The following is a 23,072-nucleotide window of genomic DNA, read 5'->3' on the forward strand; positions in this document are numbered from 1 at the left end:
GGAGTCAGGCAGTTTTCTCAAAACAAACTCTGCACTTCTCCTTGCTCTTAGAACCAGTCTTAAAGGCACAGAACTCAATATACAGCACAAACAGAACAGACGATTGGGGATACGAACATCATAAAGTTACCCTAGGACATTATGTAAGCAAATGGAAAAATAGAAAGAAATAACAGGGGCAGAGGCTGTTGACTCAATATTCCATAGTTGTTATATGCTTATCATAAGACATTCAGCTGTGCTTGCTATGTGATTTAATTTGTGAGTTTGGAAAATATAACTTCACAAGATAAAGTACTCTGTTTGTTCTAAGTCTAGTTAGATTCAGGGATCTAGCTCATCCTCTGAAGCTCAATTAACTCAGGTGTATTGCTGTATCCACTTAGATATATGTGCAGAATCAATAGGAATTTAATGTCCCTGAAAACTTTCAGAAGATTCAGAAGTATTTGGTATTTGTTTGTCTTATAATCAGTTTTTCCAATAAGGATTGGATTAGTTGTTTTTATTTTAAGTTTCATGGTGTTCTCAACATTTAAGAAGCATTACATACGTCCTAAATAACTATTCAATACAAACTTGAAAAGTAGGCTTCATGGTACATGAATAACTACTTTCTTGTGGACCATGAAAAATGGATTTTCACCATTTTTAAGAGAACTATAAATTGACACAAGATAAAGTATGAGAAACAATATCCACTATAAAAAAATGATTCCTGATAACTGGGATAACTGATTACATTTTCACAGGCTGTGAGCAGGAATCCTCTATACTTCTCATTATTAATAATGAACAAGTTATGTGTGTGGAACTCATGCAAATGCTCATAGAAAGTTTCATTTTCACCAGTCATTTTCCTTTGTTGTCTTTTCTTTGTGGTGCTTAGGATGTTTATCACCTCAAGGTGTCAATGTGACAGAAGCAGAGTTGGAACAAACAGACTCTGAATCACTGTCATAGGACTCTGTCATATAAATCTGATACCAACTTTTCAGTATAAAATATTGGTATGTCCTGCTACAAGGAACTGTGAATCCAGGATATACTATCCCTTTGTGTATGTCTATGCAGAACAAGTCTTATTGAAGAGAGTCATTAAATATTATTTGCTTGTTAAATTTTACTGCCTTGGTCAGCGATCTGTAGTGTCACTGACTTGAAGCCAAATTCTTAAACAAGCATTAATTACATAGTCAGATTTGTTCTTGGAAGTTTTGCATTCAAAATTTTGCAAGCTCAGTTGTGGTAAAAGAGCTGTTGCTCCCTGCCAGGTTGTTAAATTCAATAGCTCAGTTCTGATAGTGAATAAAACCAGGTGATACAGAAAAAGATGCAACAGTTCCAGAGAGGCACAAATTAAAATGTCTTAATTCATAAAAATAACTTACTCCTAGTTGTACACAAGCTTTGCCATTTTGTTAAGTGATATTATTTCCTACTAATTACAGATGTTTTATTTATTCTTATAAATATCAAAATACCTTCTTTCTTCCAGTCTGGCCACATCAGCAACATGTTAATGGATCCATATGCTATTTATTTATTAAAAATGTTTCCTTACTCATTTCTTTAGAGAAACTCTAAGCTGCTATGAAATAAAAGAATAAAATACAGCTTGCACCCAAGAGTTTGCAAAGATCAACAGCTGATTAAACTTGGAGGTGCTGTGGGGAAAATAGTGAACTAGACTTTTACCTTTCTTAAACTTTTTGCTCACTTGCACACCTTATTCTCTCTCTTCATTTGTGTGGCCTCATCCATATCCGATAACCATATCTCTCATATTACAACAATTAGACTTTGGCTGGCCCTGTTAGTGGTGCATATTTACACATGGACACTCACACCTCAGGGAAAGTACTTTTAGTAACTCACCAAAAGGATGTGTATTTTATTTCAATGTCAGTTTGAAAACAAAAACCAATATATTTCTTTTTCTTTTCAGCTAGAAATGACATAGTTCATATCCTCTCAGATCTGGACGTTGAGGTCAAGGATGTAACAGACTGTTATGATATTAGCTCTTTCCTTCAGCCACTTTCTTTGGAAGATATATTTGAGAGAACAAGCAAAGAATTTCCTATGGTTGCTGAGATAATGGAAGGGCCTTCAGGAAACGAAAAACCTTATAACTTACTGTCTACAGGGAAAGAGATTGTCATCTACAAAAAGTACCAGGCAGCAAGAGTCTTAGCCTCTGAGATGAGAAGTGATCCCTCCAAAAGACATTATTTAATCCCTATGAGCTACAAAGGAAAGTTCAAGAGAAGACCTCGGGAGTTTCCAACTGCCTATGACTTAGAGATAGCGAGAAGTGAAAAAGAACACCTTCATGTTGTAGCAACTAAAGCCTTTACTTCCCCTCATAAAGAGCTTTTTTCTGTTTCAGTTGGAGATCAATTTCTAGTTCAGCAATGCCAGACTAGTGAAGTTCTGTATGAGGGAAGAAAGAAACTCATAGACGTTTTAGCTTGTGAGCAAATACTAAGTGATTCATATAAAAAAGTGCTCCTCCCTATGTACATGGAAGGTGGCTTTGTGGAAGTGATTCATGACAAGAAACAGTACCAACTTTCTGAGATTTGCAAAGAATTCCATTTGCCTTTTAATGTCAAAGTGTCTGTGAGGGACCTTTCCATCGAGAAGGACGTCTTGGCTGCCGCGCCTGGTCTGCAGTTTGAAGAAGAAATCACAGACTCTTACTTGCTGATCAGTAGTGCCAGCAGTCCAGTGGAGAGCTGGGAGATTCCTGTGTATCGCTTAAACATGTTGGTCCATTTGCTCAACAAAGATGTCCAGACAGTCGTACCGCCTGTGACTAGGACAACAGTGGAAGAGGTCAGTGAAGAGAAATACTATATGTTGCGAAGATATGAAAATCTAACCCTTCATCCACCACCCAGACCTCCCAAAAAGCCAACAACAGCAGCACCACCTGGTTTTGCAGTGCCAAAGCAAAGTGCGTCTGATGTACTACAGGCTCCAAAGGTAAGGTATCCCGTCGTGTCTTTGAATGTCTTAAAACCACAGGTCAGGTTCTCTGGGTTTAAAGTCTTCATTTCACTGTTGCATCCTTATGGCATGTACACAGATGGCTCTCAGCTCCCTGTAATAGACAAATTAGCCATTACAGACAGGAATGGCTAAAATCTCGAGTGTGTGTTAATTGATCCATGAAAAACAACGGAACCATGCCGACTCACAGCAGAAATCTTGGCTGTATAATTTTGCACGCATAATCCTTTATTGTGCCATTGTAAAAGTGAAGGGAGAGATTTGAAGTGCCTGTATTTAAGTCTTTATTTAGGGGAAGCATATGTTTTCATGATGTAAAGATAATTTTGCTCAGCTGGAAATTGAAGAATTAAGTTCACAGAGAGACATGTTGTATTGAAATTTTTGAATTCATTGTTTTGCACTCACCTTAGTGGGAAATAGGTTTAGAACTAGATGAAAAAATATAAAAAATAACAAACTCCAACAGGAAAAACAAACAAACAAACAAACAAAACAAAACAAAACAAAACAAAACAAAACAAAAAAAAAAACACCACCAAGTTATTTTAGAATAGAACTTAATGTTGAAAAAGAAGTTCCCTTTCTAGGACAATTTTCTTCATGTTTAACTAAGACAATGCAATTGTTCATTAATCTTTTTGCTGGGTCTGGCTGAGGTGGAGTTGATTTTCTTCACACTAGTCTGTAAAGCTTTTTTTTTTTTATTATTTTTGATTTAATCAGAGTTGATAACACACCAATCTTTTGGCTGTTTTACAGCCATGCACCCACAGCATCAAGGCCTTCTTGATTTTCCAGGCTTCCCCAAAGAAGTTGGCTGGGGTTGGGCAAGAGGCTGGGAGAGGACGCAGGTGGGGGAGCTGACCCTAGCTGACCAAAGGGATAATCCATGACACATAACCGTGTTCAGTAATAAGAACTGAGGGGGTGATTTGCCTAGAAAGGCAGCCGTAACTCAGAGACTGATCAGACAGCAGTTTGCTTGTGGGAGGTGGTGAGTGACTGTCTTGGCATCACTATTTTGGGGTTTTTTCCCCTCTTCATTTATTAAGCTGTCTTTATCTGAACCCATGAGTTTTCTTGCTTTTGCTCTTACTATTCTCTCCCCGATGAGATCATCATCCTGATGTCTGGGTGGACTGAACACCCTGTGTTGTGATTTCTATGCTTTAAATGCAATGTAACACATGTAATTATACATTGGGGGATTCAGAGGAAGTTCTTTTTTTATGTGTTGGTATGAAACCAAAGTTGAATTGTAGCCACTCTGAAAGGGCAGCATTTGTGAGTGTCTCTTTTTGCCTGCTGGAGTTGTTTCTCCTCTCATTCCCTAATTCCAAGACCACATGCAGGTCCAAAGCTCCACATAGATCCTGGGAGATGGTTATAAGAGTCTATAGGAGAATTGAATGGATAAGGTGGTTCCCTAAGATAAGGGATGTGTCATTTTCTCCTGTCTTTACTATGGAAATGTCATTTCTTCTAACTTTTACAATGGACATTAAGCAGCTTAAATAAGACATCTTGTTGTGCAAGGAAGGGTACGTGAGAAACTTGTCCATGGAGCTAACAGGCAAGCAATCACCCTGGTACTGGCCAGGGGTGAAGAACAGGGGGAAAATTCCCTAAAGCTGTGTTTGTGCTTGATCTGAACCCTCGTCAGGAGCATTCAAACCTCCTTCAGTTACTGATGGCTGTCTGTGCAGAAAAGTAGGTGGATGTTGACTCCAGATCAGGCTCATGCAGAAGATAAGATAATAAGAGAGCAGTAAGGACAGAAGAGGGATGAGCTGAGGTTCTTTTGCACATTCATGTGTGAAAGCAACCTTAGACTGCAGCTGTCCAGACAAAGGAGATAATTTAAACACTGTTTCAGAAGACCTTTTCTAATTTTTGGGGGGCAGATGCTCATTATAAATAAATAATAAACTGCATTCAGAACACTTGGAGTCAATGCATTTTGTAAATCTCCTCCCCTGGGAAGACGAAACAAGTAGAGATCCCTTATTCCCTAGATTAAACATCCTGAGCTGTAACATGTTGTGTTTAAAGTCACACAGAATGCATTATCTTTTCTATCCTGAGCACCATAAGTTCTCTGAGAAGATGTGGATGAGCAGCTAGGCTCTGCCTTGTCCCCTCTGCTAGGGGAGATGCTATTTTCTTTTTAAATGTATCAGGAATGTCTGAAGTTTCAGAAAGTCAGAAACGGTGCCAAACTAATAAATAGCCATCTTTGCATATTTTGTGACTATGCATAGGCTTATTTGCATAAATAACAGATGAGTGCCCTAATGAGCTGAACTTAAGCCTGACAAGGTGGCAGCTTTATTGCTCTGTGAGTTGCCACGCTCCTCCTGCAGGCAACTCCCAGCCTTGGTGCTTGGGGAGCTCTGGCTGCTTGCTGGGGAGTGGTGGATGGTTTCCTTGCACACCAGTTGGGAAGCTATGCTTGGTTTGGAGCTCCAGGAAAAAATGCTGCTGCTTCATGGGTCCAAAGAAGACTAAGATCTGTCTGGTTTTTGCCAGTACTTGAGGATTATCTGCAAGTGTGGGTCACCTTTAGCTACAGCTTGTGCTTTGATCGCCTCAGCTTGCAGCATGGCTTTGAGGGCAGAGGGGCTCCAGCTGTCTCTTCCTGATATTCTCTGACCTTGGTAAGGAAACTCTGGGCCCAGGAGCAGGACTGCGTGCTTTAGTGCATACTTTTAGTCATGTAAGTCACTGGGATTGCATGAGATTGGCATTCAGTGTGGACTGGAACCTCAGACGAGTGTGAGAACTGCCTCTACACCTGTGCAAGGTGCAATGCTGCAGGGACATGGATGTCTGCACAGTTCAGCAGAGCCCAGAGACAGCAGGTGAATGCTCAAACGTGTTACAGCTGTATTAACCAAGCACTCTGCCCAGTCTCTTCACAGGGCTAATTAAGTTAGGTCAGCTCCTGCTGATACAGTTTTCACTTCCAGAACCTGAGATCTCTCACAGCACAGCACAGAATTTCCCTTTCCCTATCATAAGAACATTTTGTTTGCGTAAGAAACATCCAGACCACATATGTTTGCAATTTTATATTACTTGCTAATTGAATTCATAAAGACAGACCCCAAGAAAATGGGTGTAAATTAACCAATTTAAAAAAATAGGTTGTATTGAATGATGAAAATAATCTTATACTTCATACAGCATATATATATCTAATATTATTAGCCGATAACAGATATTTATCCAATAGCCAATACTTCTACCCACAAGCATCCCCAGCTGAGGACAGGAATGGCATAACATCTGCATCCTTTGTCTTATGGTAAAATGTATCGTAAAATTCACCAGAAATCTACATTCTTTTTGCTCAATCACTGGAATGAATTTCAGAGGGTTTTTTTTTAATTGTCATGCAGAATTAAATGGTCATTCAGTTTCTGATTTGTGAGCTTATCTAGATAGTGAGAATGACCTAATAAAACCCTAGAAGTTAGTCAGTCAGGACCTCACTTTCTTGAAATGAAAATTCATATAAAGGGAACAACACAGATGTCTCTGGTTTTTCCACGCATTAGAAACACCAGTGGAGATATGACAAAGTCTTCACTTAGTAACTTCCTTCAAAATAGTTTTCTAAAATTTCTTTTTTCACCTGCTCAGAAACCTACTGTTTCCTCCCCTTCAAGAGGATTCAAGCAGAAAACATTTTCTAGCTTTCTTTTTGCCTATCAATTCAAGCAGTAAATATTCTACACATTTAAGAAGATGTTAATATATGTCCCTCAAAGGTTTAGTATTAAAGTCAAACAAAGGGTCCACACCAAATACACTAAATGCAATCTTAATCAATGCATGGAAAGCCACAATTTAGCCTTGTACTCCTAGGACCATAAGGGCACTGCTTAAGGGACAAAAAAGGCATTATTTTTTTTTTTCCTGATAAGGAGTAAGAGAGGTTATCTCTATCCAATGCTTTTGTCAATGATCTGTTTAGTCATGTATCTAACCTGACCAACAGTGGGATCAGTAAAATAGCCACCAGCTGGATTGCTGCTAAATAACTTTATGAATGTGGAACTGGAAAAGTCAGACACAAGAAGTAATCTGCTCATCTCTGGCAAGAAAGCTGCGAGAATTCCAGCCAAGGAAACTGGAATTTAATAAAATAAGAGCATCAGGCCGTGATAGTTAATCGTCATTTTGTGCTAAGGTCCATTATCCTTTCAAAAGTCATTACAGTGTTAAGATACCAAGAACTTTCTTGCTTTCTTGCTTTTTATTTCAAAATTAAAATGAAAGAAAAATTATCACTTCCATCTGGCTTTGCAGTTCTACAAACTGAGCTATCGAAATCTGCCATTACCATATTTATCACATCTGTCTTCACAGCAAAATGAAGACTTATCTGGAATTAAGTTGATAAGACATAAGCTGCATTTCTCAGCAAATTAGTTTTCCTGTAGTGTCTCCTTTCCTTCCTCATAACTAGTTCTTTTCTGCTTCCAGATCATTTTACACATTTTTGGCTCCTTTATAGAGTAGCTTTAACACAAATATTTTTGCTGTGTAGCAGGAAACTAACCTTCCTAAACAAAAGCATATTAGAAAATGCACACTGGACAGCCAGGAAGGAATAGGTAAGAACAGACTTCAAGAATTAAAAAATCTTTTGGCTCTAGAAATGAGGAAGAAAAAAGAGGTTCATTACCAGATGCAGAAATGTGCATAGGCAAACATAAGGAAGAGGGTTTCTCTCTGACAGGTGCGGCATTGTGGTTGCTGATGCTGCACCTGTGTTTCCTCTTCTTCTCTTTTTTCTTGCCCCCACATAAGAGGATGCTTCCCACTCCCTGGAATCTCACCTTCCACCCTCTCCTTCCCCATGTCCTATCTATTGTTTCTCCCTGTCATTTTTAGTACCTTTGTAAGTTCCTAATAAATAACATGTGAAGGCTGGAAGTACAGCTCTACAAATTGAGGACCACCCCATAATGTCATTGTGGCCAATTTCCTAAAGTATCTCAAAATCCCATCCCCAGCCTCACCTGGTGAATCAGGCCCCAATTCCCTCCAAGTCCCTGTGCTGCAGCATCTCACTTCTCCGAGAACCATGTCTGCGCTGTGCCATGGGTTCCTTTTCCTCCTAAAATCCATCCTGTGACATGCCTGATTTCCCCCAGACCCATGTGTTTGAGTCCCCCCATGCTACACATTTCTTGTGTCCTTCACCCCACCCCTAACCTATGTGATATTGGTTCCCCAGTCCCCTGTACTGCTTTCAACAGGCTTGCATTTTCCTGTTCCTTGCTTCTTCCCAGCACATCTCCACTTCTTGCTCTTCTCGCATGCAGTGAGGTGAAGCCAAGGTCACAGCTGTAGAAACATCTCGAGTTACACTCAGGCTTTTGTTGCCTTCCCCAGCAGCATGTATGCCGTACCTCGGCACAGGATTTGTCTCCTGCTCTTAGCTGGAGCAGGGTGTAGGTGCTGACAAGCATCAAGCAGCTTAATTTTCTTGTTGGCTGGACAGTCCAAGCTGAAGGGTCTCTGTTGCAGAGATCCTTTTAGCTGTGTTTGGATCTGGGGGCCGGTGGCTGTTTTCTGGAGAGCCTATCCACATCCTTATAGTGGGCTGAAGTCTGTGTGCCATCCCATTTCACATCCTGGGGTTTTCTGCAGGAAAAAAAAACAAGCAGTGTTGCTGGGTACCCTATGGACTCTGAATGAACCAACAGGAAGGGGTTAGAGGAACTGGAAACCCTAAAGCCCAAGCTAATAACAGACTGGAGTTTTCCTGATATTCTCAGTATCCTTTTCTTTCTTTTAAACTAAAAGCTTAAAATTCCCACAGAGGATCATCAAGTCTGCAGTCGGCAGTTACTGTGATTTGATGTTAGTCTCAAAACCGAAATACAGTGGGGAAGATATCAGTGTGCCTGTCAGAAGGACAGGCAGTACATAATTGCCTGGAGAAACCTCAGCAATCTGAGGTGTAAGTCTCATTGCAGAAAGACATTAGTGATACAGGAAATACTGATATACTACATGGAATTAAGGAAGGTTCAGATGAACATTTGGATATGCTCACTGATGAAAATACCAACCAGTTAAATGCAAATTGCTTAATTTAGAGCTAAAAATTAATTACTTGGAGGACAAAGAGAAAATAAATATAAAAATAAAGAGGATGCCCAGAAGAAATAAAAAATTGAACCATATGAAAATATGGAACCCTTGATAAGAAGGAAAATCCTGAACAGAGTGTGTGAGCCAAAAGCCGTTGATGTCAGTAAGGAAAGAACTGGCTGGCACATTTTTTTCCTGTCTCACAGAAAGCACACAGCATAATAAAACACATAGCATAACAAAATCATATAATCATGTACAATTATGAAGCAGGACAAGAAAAAAATAGAAGAATAAATCTAAAATTCAAGGAACCACTGCAGCAGAATAACTCTCCAAAACTAGAATTTGGGGAGTGGGGGCACAGAAATGTCTTTTTTTTTTTTTTTAACTGGGGTTCCAAGAAGCCTGACTTCCCACAAAGCTGTTCTGCATGCTGCATTTTACTGTTTGCCCCTCTCCTCACAGCAAGAAAATTGGAAAACTAGGTTTGTGGATACCCGGCTGTTGAAGCACTACCCATTATGGACTGTATTTTGGATTTCCGTTTGGAAATCACAAAAGAGTCTTCCACTTTAAAATGCCAGAGATAACCTAAAGCACAGCAAATTTCCATCAGGAAGCACAGTCCCCGTACTCCTTCAGTGCCCATCTGCAGCAGTGGCAGTGACAAGCCAGGCAGCTCCCAAGGATGCCACAGAGCCAGCTGCCAGAGCTCTGGGCAGCTCCCAGGTTCTCTGAGTCCATCCCTTGCTGTGTCTCTCTCTCCCAGAGCTCTGGCTCCATTTTTGCCTCAGCTAGCTCAAGAGAGAAACCACAGCTGGAAGGATTTTTCCCTCAGGGTCCCAAAGATCCCAGAGAGGCTGGAACCTTCTCCTTTAGAGAGAGCAGGTCCCCATTGGCAAAAGGAAAGAGTCTGCCCTTGGTCTGGGGGTTATCAAGGCTTTATTCAGTCATTCTCCTGTGGTCCTGTGTCAGGAACCCAGCCCAGTCCCCATCCCAAGAGAGAGATCCACATGCTTCCCTGGCTTTTTCCCAGGTGGAAGGGGCTAGAGGTGGGGACAAGCCACTACCCAATCAGGGATAAGGTGGGAGTGGAACAGAGTTGGATTACATTCCAGTGTGGGAGGATGGGAGGGGAGAAGGAGCAGGGACAAACCGTGGGATGGTACATTTTCCATGGGAACAGGGGGTACAGAAGAAACCATTACAAAACCCAATATAAAAATGAAATACAATATAAACCCAAATAATGCACAACAACAATCCCTGCTCAAACACCTTCAGGAGCTTTTCTGGGCTCTGAAGGCCAGCTGGCGTGTCCCTGCTAGTAACACTTTGGTCTCCTTATTTGTGGGAATGGACCTTGGCATGCTCTAACCACCAGATTATGCCTGGGAGCTGTGTGGAAAGAGGTAGTTGGCAAAGGCTGAAACAAAGTCCAGTGATGTTTTCCAGGCACTGTGTAATGAACTAGTGTTGATATAGCCACTGTCAGAAAATGACGGAAAAAAAAAAAGAAAAAGAAGGCGCTTCACTAAAGTCACTTAAGTGTTGCATGTGGTCAGTGTAAGGGGCAGCACTGACATTACCCATTCATACATTCTTTCATAGAATTCAAGCTTTGGCAGTACTGTCAGCTGAGTGTGGTGATGAAAGAATCCCAGAAGGTTGGGATTATGCTTCGAAATATATGCCCCATGAAAAGAAATGAGAAAGTTGCTGTCAGAATGACAGCAGGGTCACATCCTAAAAGACACAAAAACCTAAAAAACACATCTTGTAGTTGTGGTTCACATTTTCCAGAGAGTCCTTCCAGTGAGGAATTGAGTGATTAAAATTTGTGATGACTGTCCAAGCCCTGGGATTTCCTTATTTACATTTTGGATGTGTTATGTAAATGTTTATACCATAGAGATGGTATAAAAAAGTATGATGAGGGAGCTTTTAATGGCTAAAAGATAATGTATTTATTGTCTCTACCACAATTTTTTTTTTTTTCTTTATGCATAGAGGTGTATAATTTACACCAAACTTTTCAAGGTATTTAATATTTTGGACTTGTTTTCCCTCAAAGCATGAAACAATTTTAAAACTAGAACATAAAACTATTAAATAGATATCACAGCAGTATGTTGTGATGTAATGGTTCAGATTTTATCTTCTTTTTTATTTTTTAATACAGAATAACACGAGGAGTAAAATGCACAGGGTATCCGAGTCTGTTGTGATTTCTGTAGTGCCACTGAAAAACCAGAGCAAAGATCCCAGGCTTCCAATGACTGTAGGCTGTGGCTTTTGTTAATGGTCCATCTGAACTAGTGTGATGGAGTCTAAGTAGAGGGTCACTTGATAGGGTTCACTGGAGAAAAAAATGGGGAAATAAAGGAAGCTCTTTGCTAGTTTGTGGCATGTCATGGACCACCCTGATGGACAGTATTGGTGATGAACTCTGCTTAGACTCTGCGCTGGTTTGTACTCTTAATTACCTAGAGTGGAAATCTGATTAATGTACCAGAATAAAGCTATTCCCAAAGCATCACTTTTAAACTTTAAATTTAAGAGTCTTTGAAAAGTAAATAATATTTTATGTGTGAAATGAAGAAACCATGTCTGGAAGCTACTTTTAGGGATCCTTCTGTTTTGCAGAAGTGATAAATGCATGTTCTGCAGTATTAATGAGGAAAAAGTGATTGAGTTTGCTTGTGAATTACTGTCATTTGAAGGGAAATGTGCCAAGCAATTGAACAGTAGCTCTACAAGAAAATACTGGCCGTGTGAGGAGAGGGGTTCAGAGGAGCTCAGTAGGTCTGATTTACATTGCCACTTCTGTAAATGCTGCTTCAGTGACCACAGGCAAATCACATAAATATCATTGCCTGCAGATACATGAAGAAACTGCCAGGTGTGAAGAGGGATTGTGGATTTACAGCTCATTAGTTATTTTATATGGATGTTTAAAGCTCAGGTAAAGGCAAGACCCATTGCCTCACTTTCAGTAAGGGTCAGAGCTACCTCGCATCTCTCTGGAGCAGTAACCACGCAGATAGTTGCCATGGAGTATTAAATGAGCTGTAAATCCATGCTCATTTACTAGGTGGCAACTTGTTCATGTAGCTGTCTCCTCTGTCTGTGAAATGAGGCACGATGCTTCATTTTAACATCCTGGATATTTGCATAGACAAGAATTATTTTTCTATGTATGCAGCTTTTTGTGTATTGGCTACTGCAATAGCAACAGTATTATCATAACAATAATATCAACTGTGGAATTACCAGAGATTAGTACATTTTAGCCTTATTTAAAGTTTTTAGCTGGAACTTAATCTACAAAAGGGGTGAAAAAAAACAAGTGACTGTTGTCTAGGACAGATGGATTCTGAAGTGTGTGTATTTGAAAGAGGAAGAAACAAGAAAGAAGTACTTATTTAAGAACTTATACCATAGCAAGGTGTTAACCGTGAAGCTCACTAACACCTTTGAGGGATCAGTCTTTTGTTAACCACTTCACAGTTTATTTTAATAGTAGACATGGGTCTTTGTGCTTGTCTTCTGCATCTGCTGTGGTATATCTGGTGTAGTTAGCCTTTCCTTCACCAGCTGGCCTGCAGAAGGTAGCAGACAAAACGAGTTATGGATGGGAAGTCAGATGTTTCTTATAATGCCTCCATAAATTTCCCCAGTTTGTGGGACTTTGACAGATGATAACATTAAACTAAAAGTTGCATGTTAAAGGTTAGTTTGTGCAAGTATGAAAGGTGTCAGCAAGGGAAGAAAATGAGGAAAGAGCCACAGTAAATGTTGCATCCATCCATCTATCTATCTATCTATATTTTGTATTGACACATCATACCTGTATAAAAAGTAGTCAGACATAACTGATGATGTATAAATAAATCCTGGACTAAGAGGTTATTTTTGAAGTCAACCTGACACATCATTTATACTACTTGCAATGATGGAGCAGCACCTCTATTTGGGTGGAAGAGCAGATTAAGGAGCTAAGCTAGGAAGGTGAAATTTAGAGCTAGTGAAACAGAAAAACAGAATATCCAGTTACATTCTATCAAACTGGGAAATGGGTTTGGAAAGGAGAATTTATTTAGGATGGAGGGAATTGCCTTTTTCCTACCAAAAGGCTGAGGATAAGCATTTCTCTTTCTAAAAATGTTCTTTTCCCCTTGTGAATATCTTAATTCATAAATATCCTGCCCTCATTGTCTCTCATACAAAAGTGAAAAGCAATGTAATGTAAAAAAATCTGCTCTGTTTGAGCCAGCTGAATGCATACATACGTGGTGGCTAACATTAAATAACTCCTCTTTATCTGTTCTTTGCACCTCACTGAAGACGCAGACCAGAGAGGTCTTGGTTTGCCTTCTACTTTTACTTCATATCATCAACATTTGTTGGTGTGAACACCCAGGCTATCAACCTTCTACACTATTCATACTCCCTCTCTGTTCTCATGGTTCAAGCAATAGGAATATGGATGCAAAAGCGTGAGAGCTAGAAGGAAAACAGAAACTGAATCCTCAAACATCAGGCTTAGATTTTGCTTTTGGCTTTTCATTAGTTTGCATCTTCAGAAAAAAAAAATAGAGATAAAATCATCTCATGAAATATTGAAACCACTTCTGCCCATACGAATAGCTGAATGTGAAACATCTCAGTCTACCCTCTGAAACGGAAAATAAACCTTCTTACGAATGCTATGAGTTATTGAATAATAATATGGCAGTAGTCTAATGCTGCTATTGTTGAACCTAAATGAAAAACCTTATTAATCATGGATTTGACAGCTCATTCAGTTATAATAATGTTTCCTGTCAATCCAAGCTCTCATTATAATTGGATCTTACTTAGAAAGAAAGATGCTCCATTGACTGCTCAGATGGAGAAAAATACAGGTTTGAAAATGAAAATATCAGTCTGAATTCTGTTTCCAGGGAGCCTTCTTATGCATTTACAAGTTGGATAACACTTTAATCCTTGCTGTGTGTCACAATTGGATGTTACTATAATAAGATTCTCTCACTGACTAGACACCAGCTCTACAGTCATGACAGTGAAAGTGAAAGCAGGAAGAGCAAATGAAACTTCTTCTCAGGGATGCTTGTGTATCATCACCACGATCTAGTTGCAAAGAATTAACTGAAATTGGTGGCTTTTCTACAGAAAATAGTGTGTTCAGCTGTGAATTTACAGCTAATTTGGTTTCCTGCATGCCCTCTTTTGTGGTCACTCAGTTTGCAGAAAGTATTAGATATTTCACATGCCTGGAGAGGAGATTAAGTTGCTTCAAACCAAGGAAATTTAGTGTGCTGTAGGGGTGTTTACAGAGAGAGTTAGTGGCAAGGAGCTGTAAATTTATTCTCTAACTTACTGCACAGCATCTTTATAAACAAGGCCAGAGACAGAACAAGGAAAAGCATCTGAGGTGGTTATCAAAGCAGAGGAATAGAATACTCAGGCTGAGACTGAAAGCACTTGGAAAAGCATTTAGAAGATGCTCTGTGGGCTAAATCTGTAAATTGCATATTGGAGGCCCCAACTTTGTGGGTATAACAGAGGGAGGTGGTGCATTCTGTGCAGGTCACAACTCATTGAGGACATAGAAAATGCAGGGTAAGTAAAACTTAGACTCAAATTTAAAAAATAAAGGTTTTCTAGAAATCCCTTTTCTAGGGCAGCCGAAACAAAAACTCTCAGAAGTTGTTCTTGCTCTTGTTCATTGGAAAACTGGTGTAGTTGCAATCAACGAGAATTTAGAGTAGTTTTCTAACGAGTAGTATAATGCTAACCAGCGTAGGGACACCAGACTGGTTTCACTGCCTTGCAGGACAAGGAGTAAAAAATCTGATAACCTCAGGAATTCTTTGCATGACTGTAAGGGCTCGCTGGTTGTCTGCTACAGCAGACATGCACACTGAGAAATAATTAAGTAATCTGTTCTCCCTCCATGGCTCAACCAGATGAGGTAGAGATGGAAGAATAGGCTGTGATCCACACCAGAATTTAGTAGCTGCATGGGACAATATGCTTCTTCTATTATTTGTCTTCAATTACTGCAGCTTAGCATTATCTTTTATTTTGCTTTGTGCCAAGTGAAGACAACTCAGGTCCTCACTGAGATTGCAGAGCCTGACAGAAATAAGGGCAAGGCTAAGAATGAAAGTGTTACAAGAGTGAACAGGAATAAAAATCCAAGGGAGAGTGGAAACTGCTTGTTTTGATTTTGTTGTTATGCATTCTTATTTTATTCACAATAGCTGACTGATTTCTCATCTCTGAATGAGTAAATAGAAGGTAAGATTTGTTTCAGGTGCAGAGTTGATGCCAGAGGGGATTTCCTGTATTATTTTAGTGCAAAGATCACCAAGTTACAGATGATCATGTGCCTCTACAGCCACTCATGCAGTGTGAGTTCACGGGGGTTATGCAAGCTTGTAAGGTCCCTATTAGCACAAAATGCCTACAAAATTTATTGTGGTACTATGCAATTTGAATGGTGGAATAATAATTCAAAGAACACTTTTCAAAATATATAACTTGATCAGCAGCTGTTGAATCCATAAAATAAATATTTATATTTATGGAATAGCTCTGAAAAGGTCAAGTAGGAGACATTTTAATCCATGTTTTCAATTTGCCACGATATGTTTAGAGTAATAAATCATACCAGCTTTCAAAAGTAACAAAGGCAACAGTAACATATGGCTCTCAAGCATCTGTGGATTGTAGATTAAACTAATTTGTTTTTCCTGAGCACCTAAACACAATTTCGTTATTTGTTGGTTGTGATCTCTTCTGTAATTACAAAAAGAGATTTGATACCTAATGGCATAAGCCATTATGCTAACAACTTCAAATTAATGGGCTCTTCCAGCATATTTCAAAAGACACATTGGCAAGTGCTGCCATCATATTTTTCATAACTTTATCAAATGTAAATACATTTTCAGATGTACAAATGTAATTCATATTTGCAATTTTCAAATGTAAATGCAGCTTCTCACCCTGTTTGCAGGTACAGCACAATTGTAATAACATGACAGTCTGAGATACTAATTTGTTGTTTTAAAAAAATACTTCACAAATATTTTATGTGCTTACACATTGTATGCACCCCTAATCAAAATGTTATGCTTGGGTTTCTCTCAACACGTTGTGTCATTCAGATGTAACCACAAAACCTCCTCTCTGGTATGAAGACTCCTGACAGAGCATTTGGCTTTTCTAGCTGATTTCAGTCATTAGGCAGTGCTAAGCAGTTTCTGAAACCCACACCATAAGCACACTTTTTGCTGCTCTGCTGTTTGCCCAGCTTCTCTGCTGTGTATAAATTTTGATACCTGTGTCCTGTCTTAAAATGTCTGGACTGGGGTAGATGGACCTCATGGGACATGCTGGTGTGGTTTAAGGAAATACAGCTCCATTTGCTTTAATGGAATTGAAACTACTTCCAAGAAGTGTGAATTTGGAATATTTGTTTGGGAAGAGTGAAGTGGCATGAGTGTCTCTTCAAAGCTGAGCCAGCATGCTGCAGTGATGGATGGCCTGGTACAGCAGAGACACAGAGAGAGGTGCCTTTGCTTAGGCAGCCACACGTTAGAGATGTGAGCTACACCTCTATGTGTAAGTTTCCACTGTGGTCTCTACTCTTAGTGGTGCCTAGAGAGCCAAGCAGATACTTTGTGGTTAGCTGGATGCTTTTTTTAACTGCATTGTGGAGGTTTCCTGACTGTAATCAGAGCAAGGATGTGTGAAACATGCAGAGAGATACGTTTAGTTATATACATTTTTCAGCCTTGATCAGGAGCTGAACTCCAAAGGTAGCATAGCAATTAACATAAAATGATGACATTAACCCAAATGACAGACATGTTTTTCACAATAAGGCTGTGATTAGTGCATTGTGTAGGAAAAGGGTCACCACGTTGTGGCTGCTAGTACACACAACACCCATCAGCAGCCCCAGTGAAACCCTGGGGCCGTGGTTATGTTGACTTGGACTCTGCAAAGTTGTGCAGGTACAAGGTCTGAAGGATGAGGTGCAGCCCTGATTCAGAAGGAAATGATTTGTCAAGGAAAGCTGAGGTTTAGGGGTGGAGGAAAACCAACATTCTCAGACAACTGTTTTCATCCCTAGCCTATAAGCTGTTCCAATGTTTGCCTTTTTTGGGTCCCCAGGTATGTAGCATGTGCCAGTCTCTCAGCCTTGTTCAGGAATCTCATGGAGTCTGGAAGTTTGGCCATATGCATATCAAGGACAGAGTACATTCCTTCATAGAAATGGGCATAAGCACAATTTAATTTACAAATCAATCCCCAGGATAAAAGTCTGTGGATCCATGCTTTTCTGTTGTATACATTCTACTGAAGTAGAAATATGTTCCAGAAAAAATGTATAAGTAAACACTTAATCGATTACTTAGTATGGCTGGGGAAATTTTGGTTTTCTCCAATTTGCTTTTCATAGTAAAACTAAATATTGCCATGTAAATTCTTTCTGCACAAAGAGACAAAGCAAAAATTCAAATGCTAAATAGTACTCCTGTTTCCACAGCTCTTGCAATGCCTGTAAGTGAAGGGCACACTGGATTTTGGGATCTCTAACAGAGCTTTGTTTTCATCCACCACTTAGCTTTTGTAGCATTTTTTGTAATAGGAGCCAAAGGCACAGGTGAAAAGATCCATACATGTTTCAGAGGCATAAGAAATACTGACCTGTCAAAGGCAACAGTCACAGCTTTTTTTCTTCAAACTCTTATTTAAAATAGGTTGTTCTTGGTTAGAGGTTGAGTCTTTGTTTGATGTCTTGAAATTGTGGAAGACTATCCTTTGCCCTCTACAAACATGCACACACACAGTAAGTCACAAAGATAAAAAATGCTTATTTTGACAGTCTAATCCCAGAGTATGCCCCATGCCTTTCTTACAAGATGAATAATGGGGATTTCTGAAGTCATCACCTTTACTGCTGATAACGATGTAAATTATCAGCTTGAATTAAAAAAAAAAAAAAAAAAAAAAAAAAAGGTAAGGTTTTTTAACATCTTTGTTGTGAAAAAGAAAACTTTAGTTACATTTGCTTGTGGAAAATCCATATACATTGGCAGAAAAGGACATGATTTGTAGTCGTGCTATAAACTTTGATTCTTATATGCTGAAACACTGCACACATGAATGTGTCTGTTCAGCTTCTATTTCAGGTAAAAGAATAGATACATGTGTCTTGACTATCCTTTCCTTACTGGTACATAAACTGTAAAAATGTACTAAAATCCTACCCCACACATACAACATCCAGTTGTTTAATCAAATAGGTCCTCACCCTCTCCCTCTCCCTCTCCCTCTCCCTCTCCCTCTCCCTTTCCCTCTCCCTCTCCCTTTCCCTCTCCCTCTCCCACTTCTTCCTCTCCCTCTCCTTCCTCTCCCTCTCCTTCTCCCTCTCTCCCATCTCTTATCTCTCCTCACTGTATATTTCTAATGTAGCATGACAGAAGAACACAATTTCTTTAGCTTTCCTCCTCTTTTTGAATTTTATGAATCCATTTTATTCACGCTTATTACTTAGGCATCTCACTGTATTAAACTTCTGTCCTAGATAATTTTCAATGGCAGAGGAATGAAGTCATCCACAGAATAATTTTGTACTGAAATTCTTTCTATTTCATTGTTGCTTAATAAATGTATCCCCACCTACTAATCTTCCAGGGTTCATATTTTCATTAGTAGGTGCAATAAAGTAAATTTATTTCTCTGTCATTTTACTTTTATGTGGTATTTCTCTAGTGAGACCCAGACGACCGCCGATGGCAAAAGGAAAGAGCCTGCTCCCTCACCGGGGGGATATCACGGCTTTTTTCCATAGTCCTGCTCCTGCCGGCTGGAGTTCTTTCCCCGTCCACACCGGTGCCAGAGAGAGCCCAGCTCCCCCTGTCCCGGGGCTTTTTCCCAGGGGGGATGGGCCCAGAGGCAGGGACAGGCCACTGCCCAGTCAGGGACGAGGTGGGAAGTGGAACAGAGTTGGGTTACATTCCAGTGTGGAGGATGAGCACTGCCGAGCAGGGACAAACCTCATGATACAATTTCCAAGGGGAACAGGGAATACAACAGAAAAATATTACAAACCCCAATATAAAAATGAAACACAATATAAACCAAATTAATGCGCTACCACACTTTTTGATTTTTAGTTCAGTAACATTTCTTTTTCATCTGGCAGATATATATGAATAGATTGAATTTATAGAGAATTATGCTTTAAAATACTCCATACCTATATTGGGAGCCCTTTCCCAAAATTTATTAAGTTTTGGTTTGTTTGTTTGTTTTTTTTCCTATTAATTTACTTGATATAATCATAGTTTAAAGACAGATAATCTTGGACAAGAAACAATTTTTTGAAATCCAAGAAAACTATTTCCTGATATACAACCACTAAGACCATTTTTGTGCATCTATGTTCATTACATTTAGAAGCTTGGTCAGTTAAGGCAAGATGCCATCCCTTCTCTTTCAAAGAAAGAAACCAAACCAGTAAAAAGCAGAGCTTTTCACATTATAATTTTTTTTACTGTTTCCTAGTCTAAGAATAAATGCCATATTCATCTTATAAATCTGTAAATTTTTTTAGCCACTTAGGTGATGTTGCACACTTTATATAAAAGGGATGATATTAAATTCCCATTTAATAAATTCAACATTCTGGATAAACATCCCTGTGATTCTTCTTGCAGAATGTAACTGATGAATAAAATGTTCCTAGTAAATCATATTCTGTAGAACTTCAGAGGACAAAGCCCTTGCTAATGCCTTTGGTCAGAGCCTAGCTGCCTACTATCACAACTCATTTTTCTTTATAAATAGTGTAATGGAATTTTTAACACCACCTTCTTCTTGTTTATTTGCTTTTGGGGGTCCATTTGGATGTAGTCTTTGAGAAGCGAGAATGAATCAGCACTACTTTGAAATAAATGGAATTAGAGGCATGAAAAAAGGAGCACAATTGTTGGCTTTCCAACACTCCCAAAGAACATTTAACAACAGAATTGTCTTGATGCACATCAGCTGGTAAAAGTACCTAATGTCTCCTGGGAAGAAAAAAAACAAGAAAAAACCCCAAACCTACAAAATGATATTGTATCACCTTTGAAGCGCAAACAATGTACCACAGAAAGATGAATTGCCCAGTGGTAGTCCCTCTGTTTGAAGGGATCGTAGCCAGTTGCAATAAAGTCCAAAGTCCTTGGCTCCGAGGAAATGCTGAATGAAGCCATGGGATTGAGCCCAGCAATCTTGATGTGTCACATCTTGGGTTCTCTTCTCCGAGAGTTCAGACACACGATTCCTTCTACCTGTAACTTGCACCATTTTAATTTTTTTGGACAAGGATTTAAATCCTATTATAAAAAAGAAGTTGAATCTTTGCTACTGTTTTGCGACTCATATGCGTTCTTGCAGAGGATTACATCCCATATGTAAATACCAATGGCACATACCAGTGGCGTGAGGAACATGCTCTGCTCCTTGCCCTTTCTCTTTAGAAAGGTTTATATTCTCCACCAAGGAATCTGAAAGTTCAGAGAATGCACTGGCTCTGACAATAATTAATAGTAAAGGAATTTTTTTTCTCTAAATATGAGAATGTCTATTTTTTATTACCCCTTTCCCTGTTGGCTACTGTGGCCTTTAAAACCAAAATTGCGGGAGTTTTGCATAGGCCACCTAGAAACCTTGGTTATAGATTTCCCTTTGTCCTATGTGGTTCAGCCTTGTGCTTCATTTTTTTGAGAGCTAAAAGGCTTGTCCTATCAATTCATGAATCTATATATGCATTCTCCAGGTCTACAAATGTTGTAAAATCAATTCACTGGAGATGCCCAGAGGATTAATAATTTAAATAAAAAACAATCAGTACTGAGCTTGTGTTTTATAGTCAAAAAATGTCTTTTCCCTATACTCTTTCCCCTTCTGGTGCATAAATAATTCCTCTAGCATTACTGGAGCTATGCTAATTCATACCCACAGAGGACTTGGTCTCAAAAGTCTAATTTAGATGACAACACTGAAGTGCAAAGACTTACCATTTTTATTTGTATGTAAAGTACCGACACTCAAGTAGTTGTGTGTCATTAAATTATTTCTAGAAAATAAATTGCCATTTGGAAGGTTTGCTCTTGGGTGAAATTATATCTTTTTGTATGACTTTAGACAGATGCGATGAGTTAATTTGAACAGCTGCTCTTCAGTTCCCTAATTTTGTTCTCTCTTCTATCTCCCATCTCTCCTCTGCTGAGCATGCCTTCACTACATCTGACTGAACTAAATACATCCTTGGACAGTAGCTCCTGTACCTCATTGCAATGTTCCCTCTGTTCTGAAGGGCCTTGGTAAAAAATGAGGTGGTAGGGTATAAAACAGGTCGATGCGAGCTATAGCTCATGGGACAGCTAAAAGTTGGATGATAAGAAGGCTGTTTTAAGCCATCAAAGCTCCTTCTTCTTCAGCTGTAATTTTTTTGTTGCGCAGCACAGAATTTCACCCTGGGGTTTTTTGCTGAATAGTGATGGATTTGATAACAGTCTCACCTGCACACTGAACGTGTAACCATTAATGGGGCACTTAATTTCAGAGGAACCATGAGATTAAGACAGCTCATGTGCTTCTACTTTTCAAGCCTCTTGTTAGTACTTTCATAAAGGCTGTGCTCTGTAGCAGTCACTTTTCTCTGCGTTGTGTTGGAGTATTTGCCTTAGTGGTGGTTGGGGCACACTTCCATGTAGCTCTCCTCCATCTCTGATGCCATACATTAGCCTTTCCCTGTGACAAAATTATTTCAAAGTCAACAGGACAGCCATGTACATACATAAATGTTCCTAAACATGAGAGGGCTGCCTGCTTTGTTTGCAAACAGTGAAAAAGAGAGGAACCTTGCTGAAAGAGCTTGCCATCTGGAGAGGAATAAAATAAACCTGTAAGAATAGCCTGTATCAAGGTTAAGGCTGGTGTTATAGTTGATGTAACTGAAACAGAAAGCTTATGTGGCCTGAAAAGACGTTATGGGCAGTGAGGCAAGCTCTGAACTGATCCAACAGCTTACTAACATTTGTTCCTGTGCCTGTCATTTAATCTCAATATTCATCAATGTTTACCTTATGGCTCTGTGGAATACACTGTATTGCATTCTGCTTCCTGTATCACGCAGTGCAGGTCCCCTTGGTGCCCAGATGACACTGTGAGCAGCTTGGTAATTATTGTCATGGTAACAGGTGAACCTTCAATAAAGGCAGCTCTTTGTTTTGAAGAATCAGGTTTACATTTTTTTAGTGAGTTTTGGATATTGGGGCTCTGATGAGGGCATTTATGTAAGGATGCCATTTTTTATGATAAACAAGTTGGTTGTTGGAGGCTATTTTCTTTATCAGCTAACTATATGCAAAACAATTGAACTTTGCACTCTTAATCATAACTTTGGGTAAGTTTTCTGACCTCAGACCGCTGCTTCATTTAGAATGGTTCCATCATTCTGTGTTAAAAATATATTTTATAAATATATCAATATTGGTGGGGTGTGCATGTGCCTGTTTTGTCAAGACTAAAACAAGCTTGATTTTTTCCACATTTTTCATGTTGCTATCAGCTGTACAAGAGAGCTATGTAAGGGCAATATGAAAAGAGACAGGAACAAAAGGCTGCTGCTAGCTATAAGGATCCTGGGGAGGTATTTAATACTTGCAGCTTCAGTTTCTAGGCAGCTGGAGAGCTTCTTACACCTGGGGACTTGACTTGGTTGATCGCTGGAAAATAAGAGTAGGATATTTGGATGAGATAAAATTCCACTAGGAAATGGTGTGATGGTAAAAATCCATTGCACAGATATTTATAGTCATTGCTTTACCTACAGGGCCATGTGGAATGAGGGTCTTGAGGTC

The 23,072-nt window shown here is 39.3% G+C and overlaps 1 protein-coding gene across 1 annotated transcript in view; it reads left to right on the forward strand.

Moving 5' to 3' along the window:
- Window positions 1–23,072, forward strand: part of THEMIS (thymocyte selection associated) — a 77,138-nt gene that overhangs the window by 28,219 nt on the left and 25,847 nt on the right. Inside the window, exon 6 of the mRNA XM_040059627.1 lies at window positions 1,949–2,991. Coding sequence (XP_039915561.1) covers window positions 1,949–2,991 — 1,043 coding nt within the window. The remainder of the gene's footprint in view (window positions 1–1,948; window positions 2,992–23,072) is intronic.

This window comes from Hirundo rustica, chromosome 3 (genome assembly GCF_015227805.2).
Source record: "Hirundo rustica isolate bHirRus1 chromosome 3, bHirRus1.pri.v3, whole genome shotgun sequence".
NCBI lineage: Eukaryota > Metazoa > Chordata > Aves > Passeriformes > Hirundinidae > Hirundo > Hirundo rustica.